The 24,034-nt window shown below is 39.5% G+C and overlaps 2 protein-coding genes across 3 annotated transcripts in view; both read right to left on the reverse strand.

Moving 5' to 3' along the window:
• The window catches only part of LOC118104678 (inter-alpha-trypsin inhibitor heavy chain H3-like), a 48,754-nt gene that overhangs the window by 14,874 nt on the left and 9,846 nt on the right, over nt 1-24,034 (reverse strand). The gene's annotated exons all lie outside the window — the stretch shown is intronic.
• On the reverse strand, nt 452-22,712 carry LOC118104676. Of its 2 annotated transcripts, none has more exons than XR_007032601.1 (3): nt 1,742-1,790; nt 889-938; nt 452-794 (listed from the first exon to the last, which is right to left on the reverse strand). XR_007032601.1 is itself a non-coding variant. In XM_047339417.1 (3 exons), exons 1-3 carry the CDS (start codon nt 22,683-22,685, stop codon nt 643-645), a joined length of 228 nt encoding a protein of 75 aa, XP_047195373.1. In that variant the 5' UTR covers nt 22,686-22,712; the 3' UTR covers nt 452-642. The 2 variants fall into 2 exon arrangements, 1 of the variants encoding a protein (XP_047195373.1); XM_047339417.1 differs by lacking the exon at nt 1,742-1,790 and adding an exon at nt 22,660-22,712.

The raw sequence follows: 24,034 nt of genomic DNA on the forward strand, positions 1-24,034 counted from the left end.
CCACTTTTTTACAGAATACATCAAATCACTGATGCATTCAACTAACGATTCCTCTGAGGGAATCATACAATAACCTCAAAATTAAAGATGTTATTTTTCGTAAAATCCTCCCGTGACTCACCACATCTACCTGTGCACATTCAGAATATCAGTGTATTCATGCAGGCTGTGGTGCAGGTGGCAGAGCAATCCCACCAAAACTAACTCTGGTGAACAAGGAAAACTTACAGTCTTTAAATAACCTAACTTGTTTTCTGAACATTTTCTTACAATCTGTGATATTTGATGAGCTGCAACCTCGACCTGATTATATTACGTTCCATCGCTAAACTAAATTTTTTTTTTTTTTTTATCCACATTCGTTATTCAAATCGTTTAATTAACCTTTGGAGGTGAAAGCATATATATGGAATATCTAGTGTCTTCAGAAAACTGAAACTGCGATTCAAGGCACTCTCGCAGGTGTTTTTTTATTTTTTTTACACCTGAAGATAAAGTTCAAATTCATTCAAATCAAGTTTCAAGCGCTTGTGCTGGAAGCATTTCATCGATGAAGAATGAAACCTGTCCTTGGACTGAGAGAACAGAGTAAAGCAAACCGGCCCTAGTGACCAGGAAGTCAAGTCTTGACATTGAGCATGCTTAGTTTGGGTTTGCTTGTCTTTTCTTGGCGAGAACGTGTTCAGGCAGACTTGCGGTGGTGTTTCCTGGGTTTTCCATCGCCCTTCCCCACACTGGCCAAGCTGTCATAGCCATCGCTCGTTTCCTTACCAGATGCCACATCAGAGTTGAGACTACAAAAAGAGAAAAGTTTAAAAATGATTAATCACATATTCAGGTTGTTGACGCATTTTCATCACATAAAGTTCACTTGAAGAGGACACACACCTGTCATACGCATAGCTGGGTAAAGATACTGGTTTGTCCTGAAGCACATCCTGTGGACAGAAAAACAGGTACATGTGTGAATTTGAAAGGCAACTGTGTTTAACATGCTTTCTGAGTAATAATCAAACGTCACTGATTTTATCCAGTTTAAAAAATTTGCACAGATTAATACTACACTCAAAAATGTGCAAATCAAGAGCCATTCACACTCTCAGCACTGGCCTCTTGTTGAAGGGGTGCTATAGATGCAAATGTTGCTCGAGGTTTTGCTGAGTCAGGCCAGGCTGGCACACTCAGGCAGTGACACTGCGCTGTTCGATGCCAGCAGGCTGGTGAACTGGAGCAGAGCCTGAAGCTGTGAGTTATGAGCTGAAGGAGCAGAAGCTGGGGCTGCAGATTTACCTGGGACTGCAGGTGAAAGGGATTGGAGCCAAGACCTTATAGAGGTGGGCGAAGTGATTATAATCTAATTCAGGTTTTGTCAAGAATGTGGCTCTGCCAGGCCACATTACATTGTTTCTACTGATCATCAACAAGGCATTTGTGTCACACAAAATGCTCTAGAGATTATCTTCTGGAGCACAGGGAACTAAGGGGGAGGGAAGAACTGGTTTTCTTGTTAGACGAAAACATAACCTCCTTAGGAGGTAATCAAGGTGTAGATTTTGATGCCAACGAACAACGCTATGTGTACCTTTGTTCTTAACAAAATGGAACAGTGATACCATCTGACAAATGTTTGAAATAAATATGAATCAATGAAGCTGAAGACAAACGATCTTGGGACACTATTTATTCATTTATGTTGAGTATAACAGGTGGATGATCTTCTCAAGAGATACAGCTGCCTCACTTAAAGCTGTGGCGACGATGAAGTCATCCAGGGTCTCTGCAGGGCAGCACGGCAGAGAGCAAGCCAGCAACCCAGTGTAGGGCTTAGAGAGCCAATACTGTAGTCAACAGCACCGATCTAGAAAAGAGAGATTCATGATAAATCTTTGTATATTATAGACACAACAACTATAGCACCTCAAACAGCTGCACACATGTACCTGTCCACATCCACCTCCTGCTCATTGATCTTAAGCTCCGGAAGAGGGAGTTTGCTGCAGCTCCTCATAAACCGCAGGTTTCAGAGCTGCACACAGAGGACACATAAAGAAATGACACTAAAATGGTTAGTCTGGTTTCTCCCAAAGACAATAATCAAACATTGATTCAATATATCAATGACCCGATATTTAATCATAACAGGAAATGAAGCTATCCAGGCCATGAGCAGATACACAACCTTTCACCCACCTAAAATTCCTTCAATGTTGTTGTCAGATGGATGCTGTCTAAACCGGCCACAGGAATTTTTCACTGTGTTTATGAAGTAAGATGACAATTGCATGTCCTCAGCAGCTTAAGATCGACTTCCTTGTTCCGTTTAATCACCGTCACACCAGAAAACATGCATCATCATTACTTCTTTTTTCGGTTCCTTATTTAAGGCCCTGCACATCCCTACAGGTCCTCACACTTCAAAAGCGGCTTCAGTTCAGAGGCTGCATTCTTCGGAGGACACAGTAACCGGTCACCACTACATCTGGTGCGAGCAGACGATATCTTAGTATATACAACATGCTCGAACTCTGGAGGCGAATGCATGGGCTACAACAGCAGATAACCAAAGGACATTAAAGACAGTGGCCTGGTTTGATGAATTCAATGCCGGAGCACATATTGGGGGCTCGACGCTGGCATCTGGCAGCATGGAGTCCATGACTTGTGTCAATAATCCAGGCGGTTGGTGGGGGTGTAATGGTGTGGCACATGTTTTCTTGGCACATTTTGGTCCTCTTAATATGAACATAATGTCACAGTATATCTGAGTATTGTTGCTCACCATGTACATCCCTTCATGTTCACAATTGGAATATCTTGGATAAAGAGGCACATGTGTGGTTTTACTGAATGTATGGTCACCAAATGCCCCGATAAGGATGATAAAGATGTTGTTTGTTCCGTCCTGGCAGGTGCAACAAAGCCGACTGGAGTTTGAGGATGATTTCAATCGAACTGCACAAATGGAGCAATGTTTGCCAACTAGTTCAGGCAGTCAAGTCAGGCTGCGCTGCTGTAATCATGTGACCAGCCTCACTCGGTGGTCTATTTGAGTCGATTCAGCCCCTCCACCATCCCAGCATCCACCTGCAGGCTCCGACAGGGGAGTTAAAGATATTTGCTCATCACTCATCATAATATTAATTCAGAGCCTAGACGCTAAACTATGCCCATGCAATAAACATTTCGGGAACGTGAGTTGTCTGGTTCACCATGGATTTGCAGGGACTTTCATATAAGTGTCACCTATAAAGAGCAGTTTACAGACGTTAACAATAGTGATTCAGTGAAAGTTTAGCATAATAAATAATATTATATGTTATGTTATGTTCCCAAAAAGTCAAAGTAGATTTGCCCTGATGTGATCTTGGTGTAATTCCTGACCATTACAATACAAGGTTACCTTCCAGCTGTGATGTGCCTTCCAGTGTGGGGTGTCAGTGTCTGTCCATCTCAGACAATGATGTTATTGACGCCAATGTCAATGTACAGGTCAGCTTTGACGCGGATGACGATCTTTGTGAAGCCCCCATCTGCAACTGAGTCCAGCTCACTGCTCACAGACAGCTCTGGTACAAAAAGAGAGCAAACACAACTTAAAAGTGGGGAGTACACATTGGTTGATACCCACTTCATAACAGACAAAAAGATCCTGAGCAGAAAAAGAGTGACAACTCTCTACAAACATGAAAAGCAAAAGGCATTCATTTAATATTACTGTAAGGGAAAATGAGACACAATACTGACCCCTGCTGGGACTGTGAAGTAGTTTAAGCCGTTCATTTCCAGTGATGTCAAAGCACAGTGGAATAGACTGATTTTCAGCTTTCAGCAAAAACCTGTGAGAAAGAGGAGCTGGGGACACACAGACACACAGAGACACACAGCTGATTTAACTACAGATGTATTGCGTAATTCTGGACTCTCAGGCGGTTGTGATCAGTGCTCATGTATGCTTTCTGTGTGAAGATCATTTGTAATTTACGTTTACAAGGTGAAAACATGCCTGTGCTTCGATGGCAATGGAAGAAAGATTTAAAGAAATTTGCTGTTATGGCCTCAAACTAGATTTTAAAACCAGAGTTACTTTAGTTGACTAGAGAGTCGTAGTTATGGTGCATACCAATATCTGTGAATAAATTAACACAAAAGCAGTTAAATACATTTAGATTACCAAACTTTCAAAGATATTTTAATTTAAGAGGAAATTACATTAATTGTGATGGTGAACTTGTTGATTCAACAAGATATCGCGAAGTGGTAGGCAGGTTGATATATTTAATGACATGTACGCGACCAGATCTGAGTTGGGTAGTCAGCAAACTGTCACAGTATCTATCAGAGCCCAAAGAACAACACTGGATCACTACCAAGCATGTCTTAAGGTACTTAAAAGGTACAATTAACCAGGAGCTATGTTACAAAAGTCATGAACAAAAGTTAACACTTGTAGCATACAGTGATGCTGATTGGGCAGCAGATCAAAGTGACAGACGTAGTTTTACAGGGTATTGTTTTAGTCTGACTAATGATGGACCTGTTATTTGCACAATGAAGTGAATCACTTCCGGTTCAAGTAAACAACGATGACGGCTGCGTGTGTTATTCCTCCGTGAAACAAGGATATCGATGACCGGTTATTCAACCCTTAATGATGGCAACCCTAACATAAACGATTTCCAGCATGAAAAAAAGGGACAAGATAACATAACGTTAAGATGTGGTCACTTTGAAATACTCCTCCCAAGGCCTCATCATCCTTCTGATGAATCAAAGGTTTTTAGTAAAACACAAAAATTGAATTATTTTTGCACGGTTAAAACCAAAAGTTTTCCAAGTGACTTGAAATCTGGGCAAGGTAATAACATTTTGCGATATTGGTTTTGATTTAACTTTCTGGCTGGGATTCAAAATCATCCAACAGATCTTTGGGTTTATGCTCAGATTCCACAAGGGCAAGACATTTACAGGAGGGAATGATGTGGACAGAAGTTTGTAAATGTTCTAATTGAGATTAAGTACGTTTTATTTTGAAAAATGTATATCAAGTAAACAATCCTGCGTATTGATCAATCGTGTCGTGCCTCTAATGTTTCTATAGGTGAGTCAGGTCGAGTCAAAGCCGTGCATGGAGATACTGTGTGTACATACCTGCTCCAGAGGGCATAGGAGGAGGAGGAGGGGCTTCTGTAAAACAGAAAGAAAACATGAATTTTTATTACATGAAAGAGGTAATTTCATCAGTTGAACCAAGCTGTTAGTTTTCTTTTTCTTTTTTCTTCCTGCTAACTGCGTTTTTGTCAGTTTTTATCTGTGCATTCTTTTTCCCTCAGCCACATAATTGTGTAACTTTGTGTCTCTAAAAACTCCAAATTATTTCACTGCCTTGTTCGAAAAAAACTAAAAACACAATAACAATTCCTGCTCGTAAAACAATCAAGTTGTTAATTATTGTTAATTAATTAATTAACTGTATTTTCAGGCTTAAATATTTATATTGATAAATACTGACAAATTTGATCTATCAATATATCCACAAACTCAATACCAGGAATCTGTTGCTCTTAATAAATACATAACTGAATTCATGTATTGTAATTGCACCATCTGATGCCAAATATCATTGATACATATCAGTGATCTATATGACACCTTTTTTTCACAAGGTTCCCTGCATTATTCCTTGACAGATTCACAAAATTCCCCCCAAAAAACACCTATCTCAGAAAGTGAAAAGGAAAATAATCCTGGATTGTCCTCTTTGAATTGAATCCGCTCCAAAGGTTTATGCGTTTCTCCTTCGCCCATACCCCACTCTACCAGTTTCTAAAAATCGCTTCAGTGGTTTTTATGTAATCCTGCTAATAGACTGACAAACAGCGATGAAAACACAACTTCCTTGTCTGAGGAAACAAGAACCTGTGATAATTCTTCATTTAGGGAACCAGCTAACGGACCAATCCAGAAGAGCCTGATGAAGCACAGAACATCATTGATAAAACAGAGAGCTATCAAGTGCTATATTGTACAGAAATTGTATTATCGTGTATAAACAGCTCTCGCTTTGGGTCGTAAAGGGAGGGAATCATGACATTGGCCAGAGCACCAGTTACTCACGCAGTACGTCCATCTCAGCCAATGCTGATCGAAGCATAAAGAAACACACACACGTCACAGATATAAAGTTGCTCCACAACGTCCATGTAACTGAACAACTCTGATAGTGATCTCCCATCATCAGATATCCTTCCAAAAATACCTTTGGTCCGAGTGCAGAAACTTCCCATCTCCGTTATTTTCCTTTTTAATCTCACAAGGCAATGACACATACAGGGTGGTTACATGTGAACAGTGCAATTGTACAAACTGCATCCATTGTTTTTACATACTGTCATCGTGGATTTGATCATATTGAACGAAACGATTTCCAGCATGAAAAAAAGGGACAAGATGAAAACATAACGTAAAGATGTGGTCACTTTGAAATACTCCTCCCAAGGCCTCATCATCCTTCTGATGAATCAAAGGTTTTTAGTAAAACACAAAATATTTAATTCTTTTTGCACGGTTAAAACCAAAAGTTTTCCAAGTGACTTGAAATCTGGGCAAGGTAATAACATTTTGCGATATTGGTTTTGATTTAACTTTCTGGTTGGGATTCAAAATCATCCAACAGATCTTTGGGTTTATGCTCAGATTCCACAAGGGCAAGACATTTACAGGAGGGAATGATCTGGACAGAAGTTTGTAAATGTTCTAATTGAGACTAAGTAAGTTTTATTTAGAAAAATGTATATCAAGTAAACAATCGTGCGTATTGATCAATTGTGTCGTGCCTCTAATGTTTCTATAGGTGAGTCAGGTCGAGTCAAAGCCGTGCATGGAGCTACTGTGTGTACATACCTGCTACAGAGGGCATAAGAGCAACAGCAGGGGGTACTGTAAAACAGAAAGAAAACATGAATTTTTATTACATGAAAGAGGTAATTTCATCAGTTGAACCAAACTGTTAGTTTTCTTTTTCTTTTTTCTTCCTGCTAACTGCGTTTTTGTCAGTTTTTATCTGTGCATTCTTTTTCCCTCAGCCACATAATTGTGTAACTTTGTGTCTCTAAAAACTCCAAATTATTTCACTGCCTTGTTCGAAAAAAACTAAAAACACAATAACAATTCCTGCTCGTAAAACAATCAAGTTGTTAATTATTGTTAATTAATTAATTAACTGTATTTTCAGGCTTAAATATTTATATTGATAAATACTGACAAATTTGATCTATCAATATATCCACAAACTCAATACCAGGAATCTGTTGCTCTTAATAAATGCATAACTGAATTCATGTATTGTAATTGCACCATTTGATGCCAAACATCATTGATACATATCACAGTGCTATATGACACCTTTTTTTCACAAGGTTCCCTGCATTATTCCTTGACAGATTCACAAAAATCCCCCCAAAAAACACCTATCTCAAAAAGGAAAATAATCCTGGATTGTCCTCTTTGAATTGAATCCACTCCAAAAGTTTATGCGTTCCTCCTTCGCCCATACCCCACTCTACCAGTTTCTAAAAATCGCTTCAGTGGTTTTTATGTAATCCTGCTAATAGACTGACAAACAGCGATGAAAACACAACTTCCTTGTCTGAGGAAACAAGAACCTGTGATAATTCTTCATTTAGGGAACCAGCTAACGGACCAATCCAGAAGAGCCTGATGAAGCACAGAACATCATTGATAAAACAGAGAGCTATCAAGTGCTATATTGTACAGAAATTGTATTATCGTGTATAAACAGCTCTCGCTTTGGGTCGTAAAGGGAGGGAATCATGACATTGGTCAGAGCACCAGTTACTCACGCAGTACGTCCATCTCAGCCAATGCTGATCGAAGCATAAAGAAACACACACATGTCACAGATATAAAGTTGCTCCACAACGTCCATGTAACTGAACAACTCTGATAGTGATCTCCCATCATCAAATATCCTTCCAAAAATACCTTTGGTCCGAGTGCAGAAACTTCCCATCTCCGTTATTTTCCTTTTTAATCTCACAAGGCAATGACACATACAGGGTGGTTACATGTCAACAGTGCAATTGTACAAACTGCATCCATTGTTTTTACATACTGTCATCGTGGATTTGATCATATTGAACGAAACGATTTCCAGCATGAAAAAAAGGGACAAGATGAAAACATAACGTAAAGATGTGGTCACTTTGAAATACTCCTCCCAAGGCCTCATCATCCTTCTGATGAATCAAAGGTTTTTAGTAAAACACAAAATATTTAATTCTTTTTGCACGGTTAAAACCAAAAGTTTTCCAAGTGACTTGAAATCTGGGCAAGGTAATAACATTTTGCGATATTGGTTTTGATTTAACTTTCTGGCTGGGATTCAAAATCATCCAACAGATCTTTGGGTTTATGCTCAGATTCCACAAGGGCAAGACATTTACAGGAGGGAATGATCTGGACAGAAGTTTGTAAATGTTCTAATTGAGACTAAGTAAGTTTTATTTAGAAAAATGTATATCAAGTAAACAATCGTGCGTATTGATCAATCGTGTAGTGCCTCTAATGTTTCTATAGGTGAGTCAGGTCGAGTCAAAGCCGTGCATGGAGCTACTGTGTGTACATACCTGCTACAGAGGGCATAGGAGGAAGAGGAGCGTCTTCTGTAAAACAGAAAGAAAACATGATTTTTTATTACATGAAAGAGATAATTTGATCAGTTGAACCAAGCTGTTAGTTTTCTTTTTCTTTTTTCTTCCTGCTAACTGCGTTTTTGTCAGTGTTTTTTTCTGTGCATTCTTTTTCCCTCATCCACATAATTGTGTAACTTTGTGTCTCTAAAAGCTCCAAATTATTTCACTGCCTTGTTCGAAAAACAAAAAAAACAATAACAATTCCTGCTCATAAAACAATCAAGTTGTTAATTATTGTTAATTAATTCATTAACTGTATTTTCAGGCTTAAGTATTTATATTGATAAATACTGACAAATTTGATCGATCAATATATCCACAAACTCAATACCAGGAACCTGTTGCTCTTAATAAATGCATAACTGAATTCATGTATTGTAATTGCACCATCTGATGCCAAATATCATTGATACATATCAGTGCGCTATATTACACATTTTTTTCATAAAGTTCCCTGCATTATTCCTTGACAGATTCACAAAAATTCACCCCAAAAAACACCTATCTCAAAAAGTGAAAAGGAAAATAATCCTGGATTGTCCTCTTTGAATTGAATCCACTCCAAAAGTTTATGCGTTCCTCCTTCGCCCATACCCCACTCTTTTTATTTGTTTAGTAAATTCAATTTAGTTCAGTCTGAAAGATTGTAGAGCCTTGGTGGAAGTATGCTTTGTTAGTTGTTAGTTAAACATGGGTGTTGCCATAATATAAGAGGAATGGTACAGAAATGAAAGTTTACCCTTGAGAGCTGGCAACATCCCATAATCAGGGTATATTTTCCTTCTGTGATCTGGAAAATAAAGAGTCAAATTTAAGAATTAAAACTTTGAATATCACATCAACTTACTTTAGTAATTTCTTGTGTTATAGATGAGTAATGGTCTCAATAATTGATGAAAGATGACATTATAACAATACATGGGTTAGGGTTAACCCCAAACCCCCTAAACAAAATTATTTTCAAAAAAAATGTTCCTTTTCAACTCAAGAGAAATTCGGAGTTCCCCCGACCATCAGGTGTGAGCCAAACTTTGTCACCTCCGTGCATCTACAATATTGACATCATGACAGGTGAGGCTGGACAAATTCCAAGCTTTTCCTTCAGGCCCAGCTCAACACTGCACCAACAGTCATTTCATCTTCATATGTAAACTAGAGGGGCAGCACGAGACTGAATACCTCTGCCAAGTCTGATTGGCCACTTTATCACCATGTTGCATGAATGTATTGAGGCCAAATACATATGCCGTGTACACAGACATTAACTGCTTACAATTTCAGCTGTTGATAGATATTAGTGCTCTATAAACCCAACATTTTTTGACAGATTAAGTAATCTGAACAAAATCGAGTCAAAGCCGTGCACGGAGATACTGTGTGTACATACCTGCTGCAGAGCCCATATGAGGACCAGTGAGTCATGTTAAACAGAAAGAAAATACCAGGAATCCGATGCTCTTATTAAATGCATTAACTTAATTCATGTATCGTAATTGCACCATCTGATGCCAAATATCATTGATACATATCAGTGCGCTATATGACACCTTTTTTCATAAAGTTCCCTGCATTATTCCTTGACAGATTCACAAAAATTCACCCCAAAAAACACCTATCTCAAAAAGTGAAAAGGAAAATAATCCTGGATTGTCCTCTTTGAATTGAATCCACTCCAAAAGTTTATGCGTTCCTCCTTCGCCCATACCCCACTCTTTTTATTTGTTTAGTAAATTCAATTTAGTTCAGTCTGAAAGATTGTAGAGCCTTGGTGGAAGTATGCTTTGTTAGTTGTTAGTTAAACATGGGTGTTGCCATAATATAAGAGGAATGGTACAGAAATGAAAGTTTACCCTTGAGAGCTGGCAACATCCCATAATCAGGGTATATTTTCCTTCTGCGACCTGGAAAATAAAGAGTCAAATTTAAGAATTAAAACTTTGAATATCACATCAACTTACTTTAGTAATTTCTTGTGTTATAGATGAGTAATGGTCTCAATAATTGATGAAAGATGACATTATAACAATACATGGGTTAGGGTTAACCCCAAACCCCCTAAACAAAATTATTTTCAAAAAAAATATTCCTTTTCAACTCAAGAGAAATTCCGAGTTCCCCCGACCATCAGGTGTGAGCCAAACTTTGTCACCTCCGTGCATCTACAATATTGACATCATGACAGGTGAGGCTGGACAAATTCCAAGCTTTTCCTTCAGGCCCAGCTCAACACTGCACCAACAGTCATTTCATCTTCATATGTAAACTAGAGGGGCAGCACGAGACTGAATACCTCTGCCAAGTCTGATTGGCCACTTTATCACCATGTTGCATGAATGTATTGAGGCCAAATACATATGCCGTGTACACAGACATTAACTGCTTACAATTTCAGCTGTTGATAGATATTAGTGCTCTATAAACCCAACATTTTTTGACAGATTAAGTAATCTGAACAAAATCGAGTCAAAGCAGGACGGAGATACTTTGTGTGTACATACCTGCTGCAGAGCCCATATGAGGACCAGTGAGTCATGTTAAACAGAAAGAAAATACCAGGAATCCGATGCTCTTATTAATGCATTAACTTAATTCATGTATCGTAATTGCACCATCCTGATGCCAAATATCATTGATACATATCAGTGATCTATATGACACCTTTTTTTCCTAGGTTCCTGCATTATTCCTTGACAGATTCACAAGAATTCCCCAAAAAACACCTATCTCAGAAAGTGAAAGGAAAATAATCTGGATTGTCCTCTTTGAATTGAATCCGCTCCAAAGGTTTATGCGTTTCTCCTCCTTCGCCCATACACTCTGCCAGTTTCTAAGCTCGCTTCCAGTGGTTTTTATGTAATCCTGCTAATAGACTGACAAACAGCGATGAAAACACAACCTCCTTGTCAGAAGAGACATGAACCTGCGATAATTCTTCACTTAGGGAACCAGCTAACGGACCAATCCAGAAGAGTCTGATGAAGCACAGAACATCATTGATAAAACAGAGAGCTATCAAGTGCTATATTGTACAGAAATTGTATTATCGTGTAGAAACAGCTCTCGCTTTGGGTCGTAAAGGGAGGAAATCATGACATTGGTCAGAGCACCAGTTACTCACGCAGCACGTCCATCTCAGCCCATGCTGATCGAAGCATAAAAGAAACACACACCCATCACAGATATAAAGTTATCTAGCGTCCATGTAACTGAACAACTCTGATAGTGATCTCCTTCGTCAGATATCCTTCCAAAATACCTTTGGTCGAGTTCAGCTTCCATCTCTGTTATTTTCCTTTTTAATTTCTGGTAGTAACACATACAGGGTGGTTACATGTGAACAGTGCAATTGTACAAACTGCATCCATTGTTTTACATACTGTAATTACGGAGCGGATGCGGCTTAGGCAAGCGATTTCCAGCATGAAAAAAAAGGAACAAGATGAAAACATAACGTTAAGATGTGGTCACTTTGAAATACTCCTCCCAGACCTCATCATGCTTCTGATGAATCAAAGGTTTTTAGTAAACACAAAATATTTAATTCTTTTTGCACGGTTAAAACCAAAAAGTTTTCCAAGTGACTTGAAATCTGGGCAAGGTAATAACATTTTGCGATATTGGTTTTGATTTAACTTTCTGGCTGGGATTCAAAATCATCCAACAGATCTTTGGGTTTATGCTCAAGATTCCACAAAGGGCAGACAGGAACATTTACAGGAGGAATGATGTGGAAGTTTGTAAATGTTCTAATTGAGATTAAGTAAGTTTAATTTTGAAAAGTGTATGTCAAGTAAACAATCCTGCGTATTGATCAATTGTGTCGTGTCTCCAATTTTTCTATAGGTGAGTCAGGTCGAGTCAAAGCCGTGCATGGAGATACTGTGTGTACATACCTCTTCCAGAGGACCTAGGAGGAGGAGGGGGTGCTGTAAAACAGAAAGAAAACATGAATTACATGAAAGAGGCAATTTGATCAGTTGAACCAAGTTGTTAGTTTTCTTTTTCTTTTTTCTTCCTGCTAACTGTGTTTTTGTCAGTGTTTTTTTCTTTGCATTATTTTTCCCTCAGCCACATAATTGTGTAACTTTGTGTCTCTAAAAACTCCAAATTATTTCACTGCCTTGTTTGAAAAAAACTAAAAACACAATAAAATTCCTGCTAAATGAAACAATCAAGTTGTTAATTATTGTTAATTAATTCATTAAATGTATTTTCAGGCTTAAGTATTTATATTGATAAATACTGACAAATTTGATCTATCAATATAACCACAAACTCAATACCAGGAATCTGTTGCTCTTAATAAATGTGATAACTGCATTCATGTATTGTAATTGCACCATCTGATACCAAATAAAGCAGATGTCTCTAGCTTGGTATAACAAAGTGCCCTGACGATTTTGCAATGTGTTTATTTTGCTCAGGTTAGTTGCTTACGTTGAATGATAGCACTTGTCGTCAAGAAGCTATGAGAACCTCCTGCAGAACCTCCTGCAAGACCTAATCCAGAACCCTCTCTGTGGGTTTGTGTGTGTACCACCTTCCTTTGGTTTTATGAAGCACATCTGCTCTCTCCTGGAGAGCTTGGTGACCACCATGTGGATGTAAGTGGGGTCACAAAGCTGTACTTCAGCGACAGCTCCAAGGCCTCCTCCTTCACTTTGTCCTTCTCCGGTCCAGACAACTGCAGCCTGTGTCACATGTGTTTTAAACAAGCTGACATTTGATCATCTGACAATGATTCAACAACAATTTGTTGTGTTTTCCAGTATTTATAACTATTAGGTGACTCAACATCTAAGTGGTTTTATAGAAATATAAGGTTTGCAGTCATTCAATTAATGACTGATTACAAACATAAGGACAAAAAGATGGCTGACATCAAACTCACTCTTTCTCCAGAAGCTGTTTGACTGTGAGGTAGGCCCAAACCCTCTGGATGAGGTCGTCAGACACTATTTCAGTGATGTTTGTTTCCGAAAACGTCACCTTGCTATTCCGCTATCAAGGTATAAATAGGAACTTTCACAAGAATAATCATAAATTATAACAATGAATTTAATTTCAATGGCACCTTTCTAGAAATCCAAGGAATACATGTATAATTGAAGTAAAACCAAACATTAAAATGAGACAATAGACACCTAACAGTTCATTATATGTGAATACTACGAAGATAACAAAGATTCCAGCAGATGTGCAGTGTGGAGCGATGCTTACAGAGAGGGCCACAACTTGTGGAATAAAGGTTTCAACGTTGTTGTCAGTGATCTGACCGGCGACCACGATCTCAGAACCATCATAATACTGGCTGAAGTTAGTCTGGGTTAAATTGGTTCCACCCAAATATATCATTGTCACATCTGTCAGCAGAGGAGTGGCCACCTCTACATAGAAACCCTGTTGAAACACAATGTGGTCACAATATGTTTCAGCTAAGATAAGAAAGCAGCAGATGGTCAGAATGAGGTAGACAAGAGAACATACACAAGTATTGAACAGAATGAAATAGGCAATGAAATTAAATTAAGTAAACAAAATTAAATTAAATATGCATAATATACACCTTTCACGACAAACTGAAACTGAACTTATTTGTGAGAAACCTACTTGAGCAAAGGGCAGTTGTACAGGACGGAGATACATCAATTAAATTTGATGCAATCATCCACTTATCAATGAAAATGTCAGAAATCACATGGTAAACAGGATATATTCAAAATGTGAAGGAAGCCTCAGCAGTGGAGAATACCCTCAGCTGTAAATCAGCACATCAGAGTCGTCACATAGATCCGCGCGCCACCATCGTTCTGCAGGCATCGCCTTCAGGAACTCAAAGTTGACATCATAACCAAAACCAAGACAGTAGAGTGGGAATTTGCCAATGGCCTCCTTTACATTTGACTATTCTTCCCAGATTTTGTCACACCTAAAGACACATGACTGATGTGTGAAGTTAAAAGTACCCTTAAACAGTGCAACAAACAACTATCTAGGGTGAGTAAGAGGTTACAGTGCGTACATAAATACATTTTATAGACTTAATTGTTAAATATGTTAATGTCAAAATGTAGACATTTTTATCATTCTCTAAGTATTTGTGCAAGTGTTTTTATTATAACCTAAGTTGGGTCTCCGTCAGTAGAGAAGTATCCAAGGATCGATGCTGAACCTTCTCTGGGATGTGCATTCAGCATACGGGCTCCTTCCAACACTGCCAGGTTAATGTCCGTGGCCAAAATGAGATGGAAAATGTTTTATCCCTGCCATGCTGCTGTCAAATGCATTGCATCCCAAATAAACATATTAATTGGCAAACCTCACCTCCTCTATCGTTTATACATGTACAAATTCCTTGGCACCATCCAGGTTTTCATGCTGGCCTGAACAAGTTCGTTTCCAGTGAAAGATTTCGCCGTCAAGGTGATGAGACCAAAGTAGTCGTCTTCTGCCAGGTCACTCAAGATGGAGTAATGCTATTCTCGTCTGAGAAAACAGATAAAAATCATAATTAACTTTGATTTAAGTAAATCGATGTCATAGATGTGTATTGTCAATTCAGGAGCTGCATCCTTGAAGGCTTCTTTTTAAACACACAGATGGTGGTCTTGAGACATGGCTGACCTTCATCTGGCGGCAAATGTGTCCTTTCATCCCAGAGCAGTGAAGGCTCAACAGGTGGATCCTTCTAAAACTAACCTATCCCCAGAGCCATGGCGCCTTCAGTGACAAAATGAATTTCAAAGAAATAATGGTGCCAGCAAGCAACAAGACCAAAATCTCAGATGACTACATAAAAATTACTTCAAATGTAAGGTACACATGTTAAAGTATGATGTATGTGGTTGCTTCTTCCATCACCCAGTGCAGTCTCAGTCTGCATAGATTCTTTTCTCAGACTCTAGTCAGCCATTGTGACCTTTGACCTTTGGCTGCAAAGTCAATCAATAATCCAGTTAAACACAAGTCAATGTTTGTGCAAAATGTAGAAGTATTCGCTCAGGGCAGTTCGGAGATATGCGTTGCTGGGAGGTAGGGTGAGATTTGACTCACGGCGACCGGGCGTTGTTCAATAACAAAAATCTCATTAGCTCATTCTTTAATCCAAGTGAACTCCCTGAAGGTGCTCTTGAGATATTTAGCTCACAAGAATGGGACATATGGACGGACATTTTTGCCAAGACAAGGGCATTAAAACCTTTTTGTCGCATGCAACAGCAGGATGTTATTAGCCGTTAGTGGTAAGGTGGGACAAGCTGGTAGCGCAAATCAGGCCTGAAGAGATCTTATTTTAGAATTTTCTCTCTGGGCTCCGTCGTGGAGTCGCATAGAGCGGCATCCTCCGAAGCGACCGATGATACGGACACAGCTCATCTGTCACAAACTCACTGTACCTGTTGGAATTACCCTGCCACTCATGGAGCCACTTTGATCAATAATGAAGGCAGCGTTCTTGGATATTGGGTAAGATTAGATGGGCGATGATGAACAAAATACCCATCCGAACTTTTCTGGAAGTAAGAAGAAAGTTTGAGGTTAGAAAAGACCGAAGACAAAATACACATTTTAGAAAGCAAGTATTTTTTGGCCATCAATGCTAAATGTGATAAATTAATCATTACAAAATCAGAAATGCCTTAATGTCTCTCCAATCGGCGTTTCTGTTCACATCATACACAACAACCAGATCTCCATTCATGCCCTGCTCTCCACAGCTGTCACATGTTTTCTGTTGGTCCTCTGTGGGGTAGAAATACCCACCCACGCCTGTAAACAGGAAGAATCAATAATAGATTTCATCAATCGGAAGATCATCAAATTTGAATAGATTCATTGTTATTAGCCGCGGCATGTTGGTGATAAATACAGTTTTTACGAAGTGCAAACTAATGCAAATGTGAGATATACTGTGTGTAAAAATACATGAATGATGCTAGGAGAGGACCACAAGGATTAGCAATAAGCCAGTATTTTGAACAGTATTAACAGTTCTCCACAGTCATCGTCCCCACGACAACACTTCTAGTGGGGACTAGACTGAGTGTGTGAGGAACCACAGAAACAGATTCAACACATTATTGTTGAAGATACAAATGTAAATATTTCAATGTGTAAATATATATAATAAACGTGAAAACGCTAAAATTATATAAAACACACACATTTTTGGTAAATTAACTCAAACATGTGTAGCAAAAAAGGATTAACTTAACTTCTAAACCTTACAATTGCAATTTAGTTAAAGGTCCAGTGTGTAAGACATAGGTGAAAGGGATCAATAGGCAGAAATTGAATATAAAATAATCCTTTCATCTAAATTAGACAAATAGTTGTTTCTTTATTCTAGAATGTGGCCTTTATATTTAAATACTTTATATTTAGATCTGGAGGCGGGTCACTCTCTACGGAGACCGCCATGTTTTACAGTAGTTCAAACAGGACAAACTAAACACCTTTTGGTTGTATGACAGCTGAAGGCTTTCCACAGGTTCCCTCTTTCATGCTTGGAAGGGGGAGGGTGAGGTGAGGGTATTCAGCTGCAACATGCAACTTCACCCTGGAATGTGCTAAATTTCTACACCCTGAACCTTTAAATACAAATCAATCTTTCCCTGGCTGCTGTACCATTTATCTACATGTGTTTTGGTGATGGCATTAGCCAGGTCCTTGGTGCTCAGTCCTCCTTGACGATTAATGAAACTGAGTGCCGGCTTTCTCGTGAATATACACATCCACCTGACATTAAAAATGAAATAAAAACAGTTAAAGGCTCTACAAGATGTTATTGCCCCAGTATTGGTTTCCCAGATGACCACTGAAAAGACACACCTTGAAGTCTTTGACAGGCTGCATGGGGCAGCGTGGATTTGCAGCTCATTGTTACTTGCCGATCCGAGGCGTTCCAGCAGCTCCTCGTAGCATGTGAGTTCAAAGGTCACCTTTTTGTGAGGAGCTACAGTCACAGAAGTCTTAAATTCCTCCAGGGTCCTCCCAACAGAACTGCAGCACAGACAATAATCACAGCGTTAGAGCAGTGGTCCCCATCTCCCTTTGGAGCTTAGACCCTTTAAAATGAAATAATGTTTCTTGTGACACTTCATCGCAGGTTATAGCCTCAGTGTGGGTATGACTTTTGAAAATGTGAACTAAGGAGCTGACTTCTCCTTCTCAGATTGATTCATAAAAAGAGTTTAATAGGCTGGAAGATGTAGAAAGTAGCTTTTGCAACAATTACATTTTCAAGAAAAGTCCCAAGGTCACACAATGATCTAAATGCAACATTAAACCCACTTCTATAAGACTTTAAAACTCAACGAATGTATATGTGTGAATTGATCTGTGCACCTGACAATCCCAGCGCTCTGGCCACGGGACACAGCGTCAGTGTACTCTTGCTGAGCTTGCTCCTTTGCTTTCACAGCACCATCGTACAGCTGCCCATCAATAAACTGAGGAAGAGCAGGAAGATTTCCATTTCATACCCAAACTTTTCATTTGTTTTATATTCTGTTATATTATTCCTCATGTGCAGATAGATGCCTGCAAATATCCACTACAGGTCATTTTCGTCACATACATTCTGAATTTGTTACTGATGAAGGCATTCTTGGGAATCGGACATGGAACTCTATTTCCTTGGACTGCGTCCATGCGATTGGCCACACGGCTTGTAATGACAGTGGTGGCATAGCGACTGGTGCTGTGGAGTTGATGTAGGCTGTAGATGTCCCAGTCCTCCTGAACAAATGTAGCAGACATTGCACAATGTGAGTGTGTGTTTTCTTTACAAGGCTGCATTGATGTAGGTGTTGACCTAACAATAAAGATCAGATGAAATGTGAAAAACAAGGTAACGGTGGGAGGCATCAGCTAAATCTCATTGGTCTGAGTGCAGAAACTCCCCATTCTCCATATTTTCATTTTGATTTAGCAACGCAATGACTTTGTGTGTCTGTGGGTGTATGTGTGTGGGTGTATGTGAGTATGTGTGTATGTTATTCTTTCCAGAGATCGCACACAACATTTACATCACACTGACCTATTTATAACAGGGGTAGATCCAGGAGGCGGGGCCAGGGTCACTGGCCCCGATTTGAATCTGATTAGGCCCTGAGTGCCCCTGTAGTGTACAATAAATATAACTGTCAGACTTTTTTTATTTTCTCACGCTTTTTTGAGTACACAATTTGTTTAAAAAAGTAACCATTGCTCAGACTATATTAAAAAAGTGGCTTTGTTCAAAGCTATGGAGCTAAGTAAACAAGAAATCTCTCTGTAGGTGCAACTATGCCCCGATTTAGAACAATCCTAGATCCGCCACTGCTCTTTAGATTTAAATTTTCCATGACACTAAGATTTAAAGATTTGTATGTATAGGAGTCTGTTTCTGGTCTGCAGGAGGAGATGGGCCCTTAACTGTGACTATGTCAACATGTATGTCCCTACAACATGATAAAGTAAGTTCAGACACACACACACACACACACACACACACACACACACACACACACACACACACACACACACACACACACACATACACAATATCAAACAACATTGAAGGTAGAGAGCCAGCGGGTCTTGAAACTGATGTTTATCAGAGGCAGAGTTCAATTAATGTTGCAAATGCATGACTATGCTGAAAATAAGCGAGTCTCACATCTTATAACTTCTCATATCAAAATACAATTATAGATGTATATATTTGAAAGATTCTTCTTCCTGGCAATTGTGGTTCTGTCTCTGTCACTAGGTTTTGTAAACTTACTTTGATTGGCAGAGTGGTAACCAAAGCCAACAGCAATAAAGGGTGGCGTACACCACAGCTCTCTCCCATGATAACCTCTCCCCACCAGAGTGCAAACCAGAAAGCTGGAAGCATCTTTTAAACCCAAACAGGAATAGATTTTTTAGGGCAAACTCTTCCCCTCTGGGAAAAACACACCCACCCACCCCACACTAATATTCTGCATACTACCAGGAATCAAATATAAAGAAATCCTTATCTACAGGAGTGAGGGCAGAAACTCAGCTAATATTTAGCTGAGCACTTAAAATAATTTATCAAACTGAAAACTGGGACAGAGACATACTGAGCACTGAAAACAATTACATAAACAAATACTGTATGAGTGTCAAGCAAAAAGGAATTTATTATCACTGTCTTCAAATATGTACAGCTTCTCTGGGAAAACTACCTTTCATGGCAGCGTTGAAGAGACAGGAGTTACTGTGTGAAGCACAAAAAGAAATGCTACTTAAAAAGAAAAAATCATGTCTCCATAAGAAGAAACTGTGCCTTTAAGAGAGAGAGAGAGAAATTATTCATTTAATTTTAAAATATTGTCATTTATTGCAAACATGGCGAATTTTATTAGGGCACAATCAAATTAACTCATAAAGTTATGTTTACTCACCACGGGAGTAATAACTAAGCCTGTGCAAACTGCTGTTTAATGATTAAGACTAACTCCTGATGATACCAATGATGTTACTGAGGTGCATTATGGGAAATGCGGTTGCCAGCGTTTCTGGATCTTCACCCATGCTTGAGAGTCAGAGTATCTCAGCCTCTGTTGTTCTCTTGTGAGACCCCGGCTGTACTGAAACATAATAGCCCATTTAACTAAAACAATAAGGTAGGAATACTATGTTAAAGTTAAAGGGGATGAAAAGATGAAAATAACTGTTTTGCTATGTAGTTATTATACCAGTCCTACTTCTAACTTCTACATCGATTTTACCCACTTATTTTTACAGAATACATCAAATCACCGATGCATTCAACTAACGATTCCTCTGGGGAATCATGCAATAACCTCAAAATTAAAAGTGTTATTTTTAGAGCTGTACTTTTGAAATAACTGAAGCTGGGTGATAAGTGCAATATTTATTTGGAGATCTTTCAAATAGATCAGCCACGATAAATACAATTAGCTGCATGAGCAGGGTGATTGTGTGAGGCCAGCGTCTAATCAACACAATTTACAAAACCTATTCATTTTTACAAGAGTTGTGGTCTCTCGACCAATTCATTCTTCATGACTGTGCCTGTAACGTCCTCATATCATCAGCATGTATCAAACAGCCACCAGCCAAACAGTAATCTCTTAAAAACCGCCACGAAACAGCGATATACGGTATAAAGCTACAGACTGCATTGGTAGAGGTATGAGATGATTATGATTTTTGACTCGTCTTGAGGTCAGCCCAGCCCCTCCTTGTCGTATGATTTCAATACCGTCAAATCCTCCCGTGACTCACCACATCTACCTATTGCATTCAGAATATCAGTGTATTCATGCAGGCTGTGGTGCAGGTGGTAACAATCCCACCAAAACTAACTCCGGTGAACAAGGAAAAACTTACAGTCTTTATATAACCTAACTTGTTTTCTGAACATTTTCTTACAATCTGTGATATTTGATGAGCTGCAACCACGACCTGATTATATTCGTTCCATCGCTAAACTAAATGGTTTTAATCCACGTGCAAATTTGTCCGTCGTTTAATTTACCTTTGGAGCTGAGAAAGCATATATATATAAGAATATCTAGTATCTGCTTTGAATCTAAATGCTTTATTGAAAACTGAAACTGCAATTCAAGGCACTCTCATGAGTGTTTTTATTTTTACACCTGAAGATAAAGTTCAAATTCATTCAAATCAAGTTTCAAGCACTTGTGCTGGAAGCATTTCATGGGCAGAAGATAGAGCCTGTCCTTGGACTGAGAGAACAGAGTAAAGCAAACCGGCCCTAGTGACCAGGAAGTCAGTGCTGACATTGAGCATGCTTAGTTGGGTTTTGCTGTGCTTCCTGGCCGAGAACGTGTTCAGGCAGACTTGCGGTGGTGTTTCCTGGGTTTTCCATCGCCCCTTCCCCACACTGGCCAAGCTGTACAGCCATCGCTCGTTTCCTTACCAGATGCCACATCAGAGTTGAGACTACAAAAGAAAAGTTTAAAATGATTAATCACATATTCAGGTTGTTGGCGCATTTTCATCACATAAGTTCACTTGAAGAGGACACACACCTGTCATACGCATAACTAGGTAAAGAGATACTGGTTGTCCTGAAGCACATCCTGTGGACGGAAAAACAGGTACATGTGTGATTTGAAAGGCAATATGGGCAACATGCTTTCTGAGTAATAATCAAAACGTCACTGATTTTATCCAGTTTAAAAATTTGCACAGATTAATATCACACTCAAAAAAAAGATGTGCAAGCGTTTGCTTCATTCACACCTCAGCACTGGCCTCTTGTTGAAGGGTGCTAGATGCAAATGTTGTTCAAGGTTTTGCTGAGTCATTGGCTAGGCTGGCACACTCAGGCAGTGACACTGCCGTCTGGATGCCAGCAGGCTGCAGAACTGGAGCAGAGCCTGAAGCTGCGACAGGAGCTGAAGCTGGAGCAGAAGCTGGGGCTGCAGATTTACCTGGGACTGGCAGGGTGAAAGGGATTGGAGCCAAGACCTTATAGAGGTGGCGTAAGTGATTATAATCTAATTCAGGTTTTGTCAAGAATGTGGCTCTGCCAGGCCACATTACATTGTTTCTACTGATCATCAACAAGGTGCATTTGTACTCACACAAAAATGCTCTTAGAGATTATCTTCTGGAGCACAGGGAACTAAGGGGGGTTGAACTGGTTTTCTTATTAAAGTATAAAAGTAGCACTATTTTCGCATAATCCTGCTGCCAAACATACAACTGCAGACGAAAACATAACCTCCTTAGGGAGGTAATCAAGGAATGTGGGTTGATGCCAGCAATTAGCGCCATGTGTCCTTTTGTTCTTAACAAAATGGAACAGTACCATCTGACAAATGTTTGAAATAAATATGAATCAATGAAGTTGAAACAAACGGATCTGGGACACTATTTATTCATTTTATGTTGAGTAACAGGTGGATGATCTTCTCAAGAGATACAGCGTCGCTCTCACTTAAAGCTGTGCGACGATGAAGTCATCAGGGAGTCTCTGCAAGGGCAGCATCGGCAGAGACAAGCCAGCAACCCAGTGTAGGGCGAGACAATACTGTGATCCAACAGCACCGGATCTAGAAAGAGATTCATGATAAATCTTTGTATTTATAGACAATAACAACTAGCACCCTCAAACAGCTGCACACATGTACCTGTCCACATCTCCTGCTCATTGATCTTAAGCATTACAGGAGGAGTTTGCTGCAGCTCCTCATAAACATGAGTTTCAGAGCTACACACAGAGGACACATAAAGAAATGACACTAAAATGGTTAGTCTGGTTCTTAAAAGACAATAATCAAACATTGATTCAATATATCAGCCGATATTTAATCATAACAGAAATGAAGCTATCCAGGCCATGAGCAGATACACAACCTTTTCACCCACCTAAAAATTCCTTCAATGTTGTTGTTGTCAGATGGATGCTGCCTTAAGCCATTACAGGAATTTTCGTGTCTCTGTGAAGTAAGATGACAATTCGTATGTCCCCAGTAGCGACATTGACTTCCTTGTTCCGTTTAATCACCATCACACTATGAAAAACATGCATCGTCATTACTTTCTTTTTTCGGTTCCTTATTTAAGGCCCTGCACATCCCCTACGAGTCCTCACACTAAAAGCTGTCTCAGTTCAGCTGCATTCTTCGGGAGGACACATTAACCGGTCACCACTCTCCCATCTGTGCTGAGCAGGCGATATCTTAAATTATATACAACATGAACCTGGAGGCGGGCCATGGGCTACCACAACAGCAGAGGACCAAAAGTGGACATTAAGACAGTGGCCTGGTTTGATGAATCTCAATTTCTGCTGTGGAGCACAGATTAGAGGAATCAAACGTTAGCATCTACAGCATGAGTCCATGGACTTGTGTCAATAATCCCAGGCAGTTGGTAAGAATTGTAATGGTGTGGCACATGTTTTCTTGGCACATTTTGGTCCTCTTAATATGAACATAATGTCACAGTATATCTGAGTATTGTTGCTCACCATGTACATCCCTTCATGTTCACAATTGGAATATCTTGGATAAAGAGGCACATGTGTGGTTTTACTGAATGTATGGTCACCAAATGCCCCGATAAGGATGATAAAGATGTTGTTTGTTCCGTCCTGGCAGGTGCAACAAAGCCGACTGGAGTTTGAGGATGATTTCAATCGAACTGCACAAATGGAGCAATGTTTGCCAACTAGTTCAGGCAGTCAAGTCAGGCTGCGCTGCTGTAATCATGTGACCAGCCTCACTCGGTGGTCTATTTGAGTCGATTCAGCCCCTCCACCATCCCAGCATCCACCTGCAGGCTCCGACAGGGGAGTTAAAGATATTTGC

This window comes from Hippoglossus stenolepis, chromosome 3 (genome assembly GCF_022539355.2).
Source record: "Hippoglossus stenolepis isolate QCI-W04-F060 chromosome 3, HSTE1.2, whole genome shotgun sequence".
Lineage (NCBI taxonomy): Eukaryota > Metazoa > Chordata > Actinopteri > Pleuronectiformes > Pleuronectidae > Hippoglossus > Hippoglossus stenolepis.

Bases quoted from the DNA above. Each gene is read 5' to 3' on its own strand.
- LOC118104676 (XM_047339417.1), bottom strand. From the start codon at position 22,685: ATGACTTCATCGTCGCACAGCTTTAA. The intron at 939-22,659 runs GTGAGAGCGACG...TTCTGTCCACAG, and splicing joins TCATCGTCGCACAGCTTTAA to GATGTGCTTCAGGACAAACC. The intron at 795-888 runs GTGTGTGTCCTC...CTCTTTTTGTAG, and splicing joins CCCAGCTATGCGTATGACAG to TCTCAACTCTGATGTGGCAT.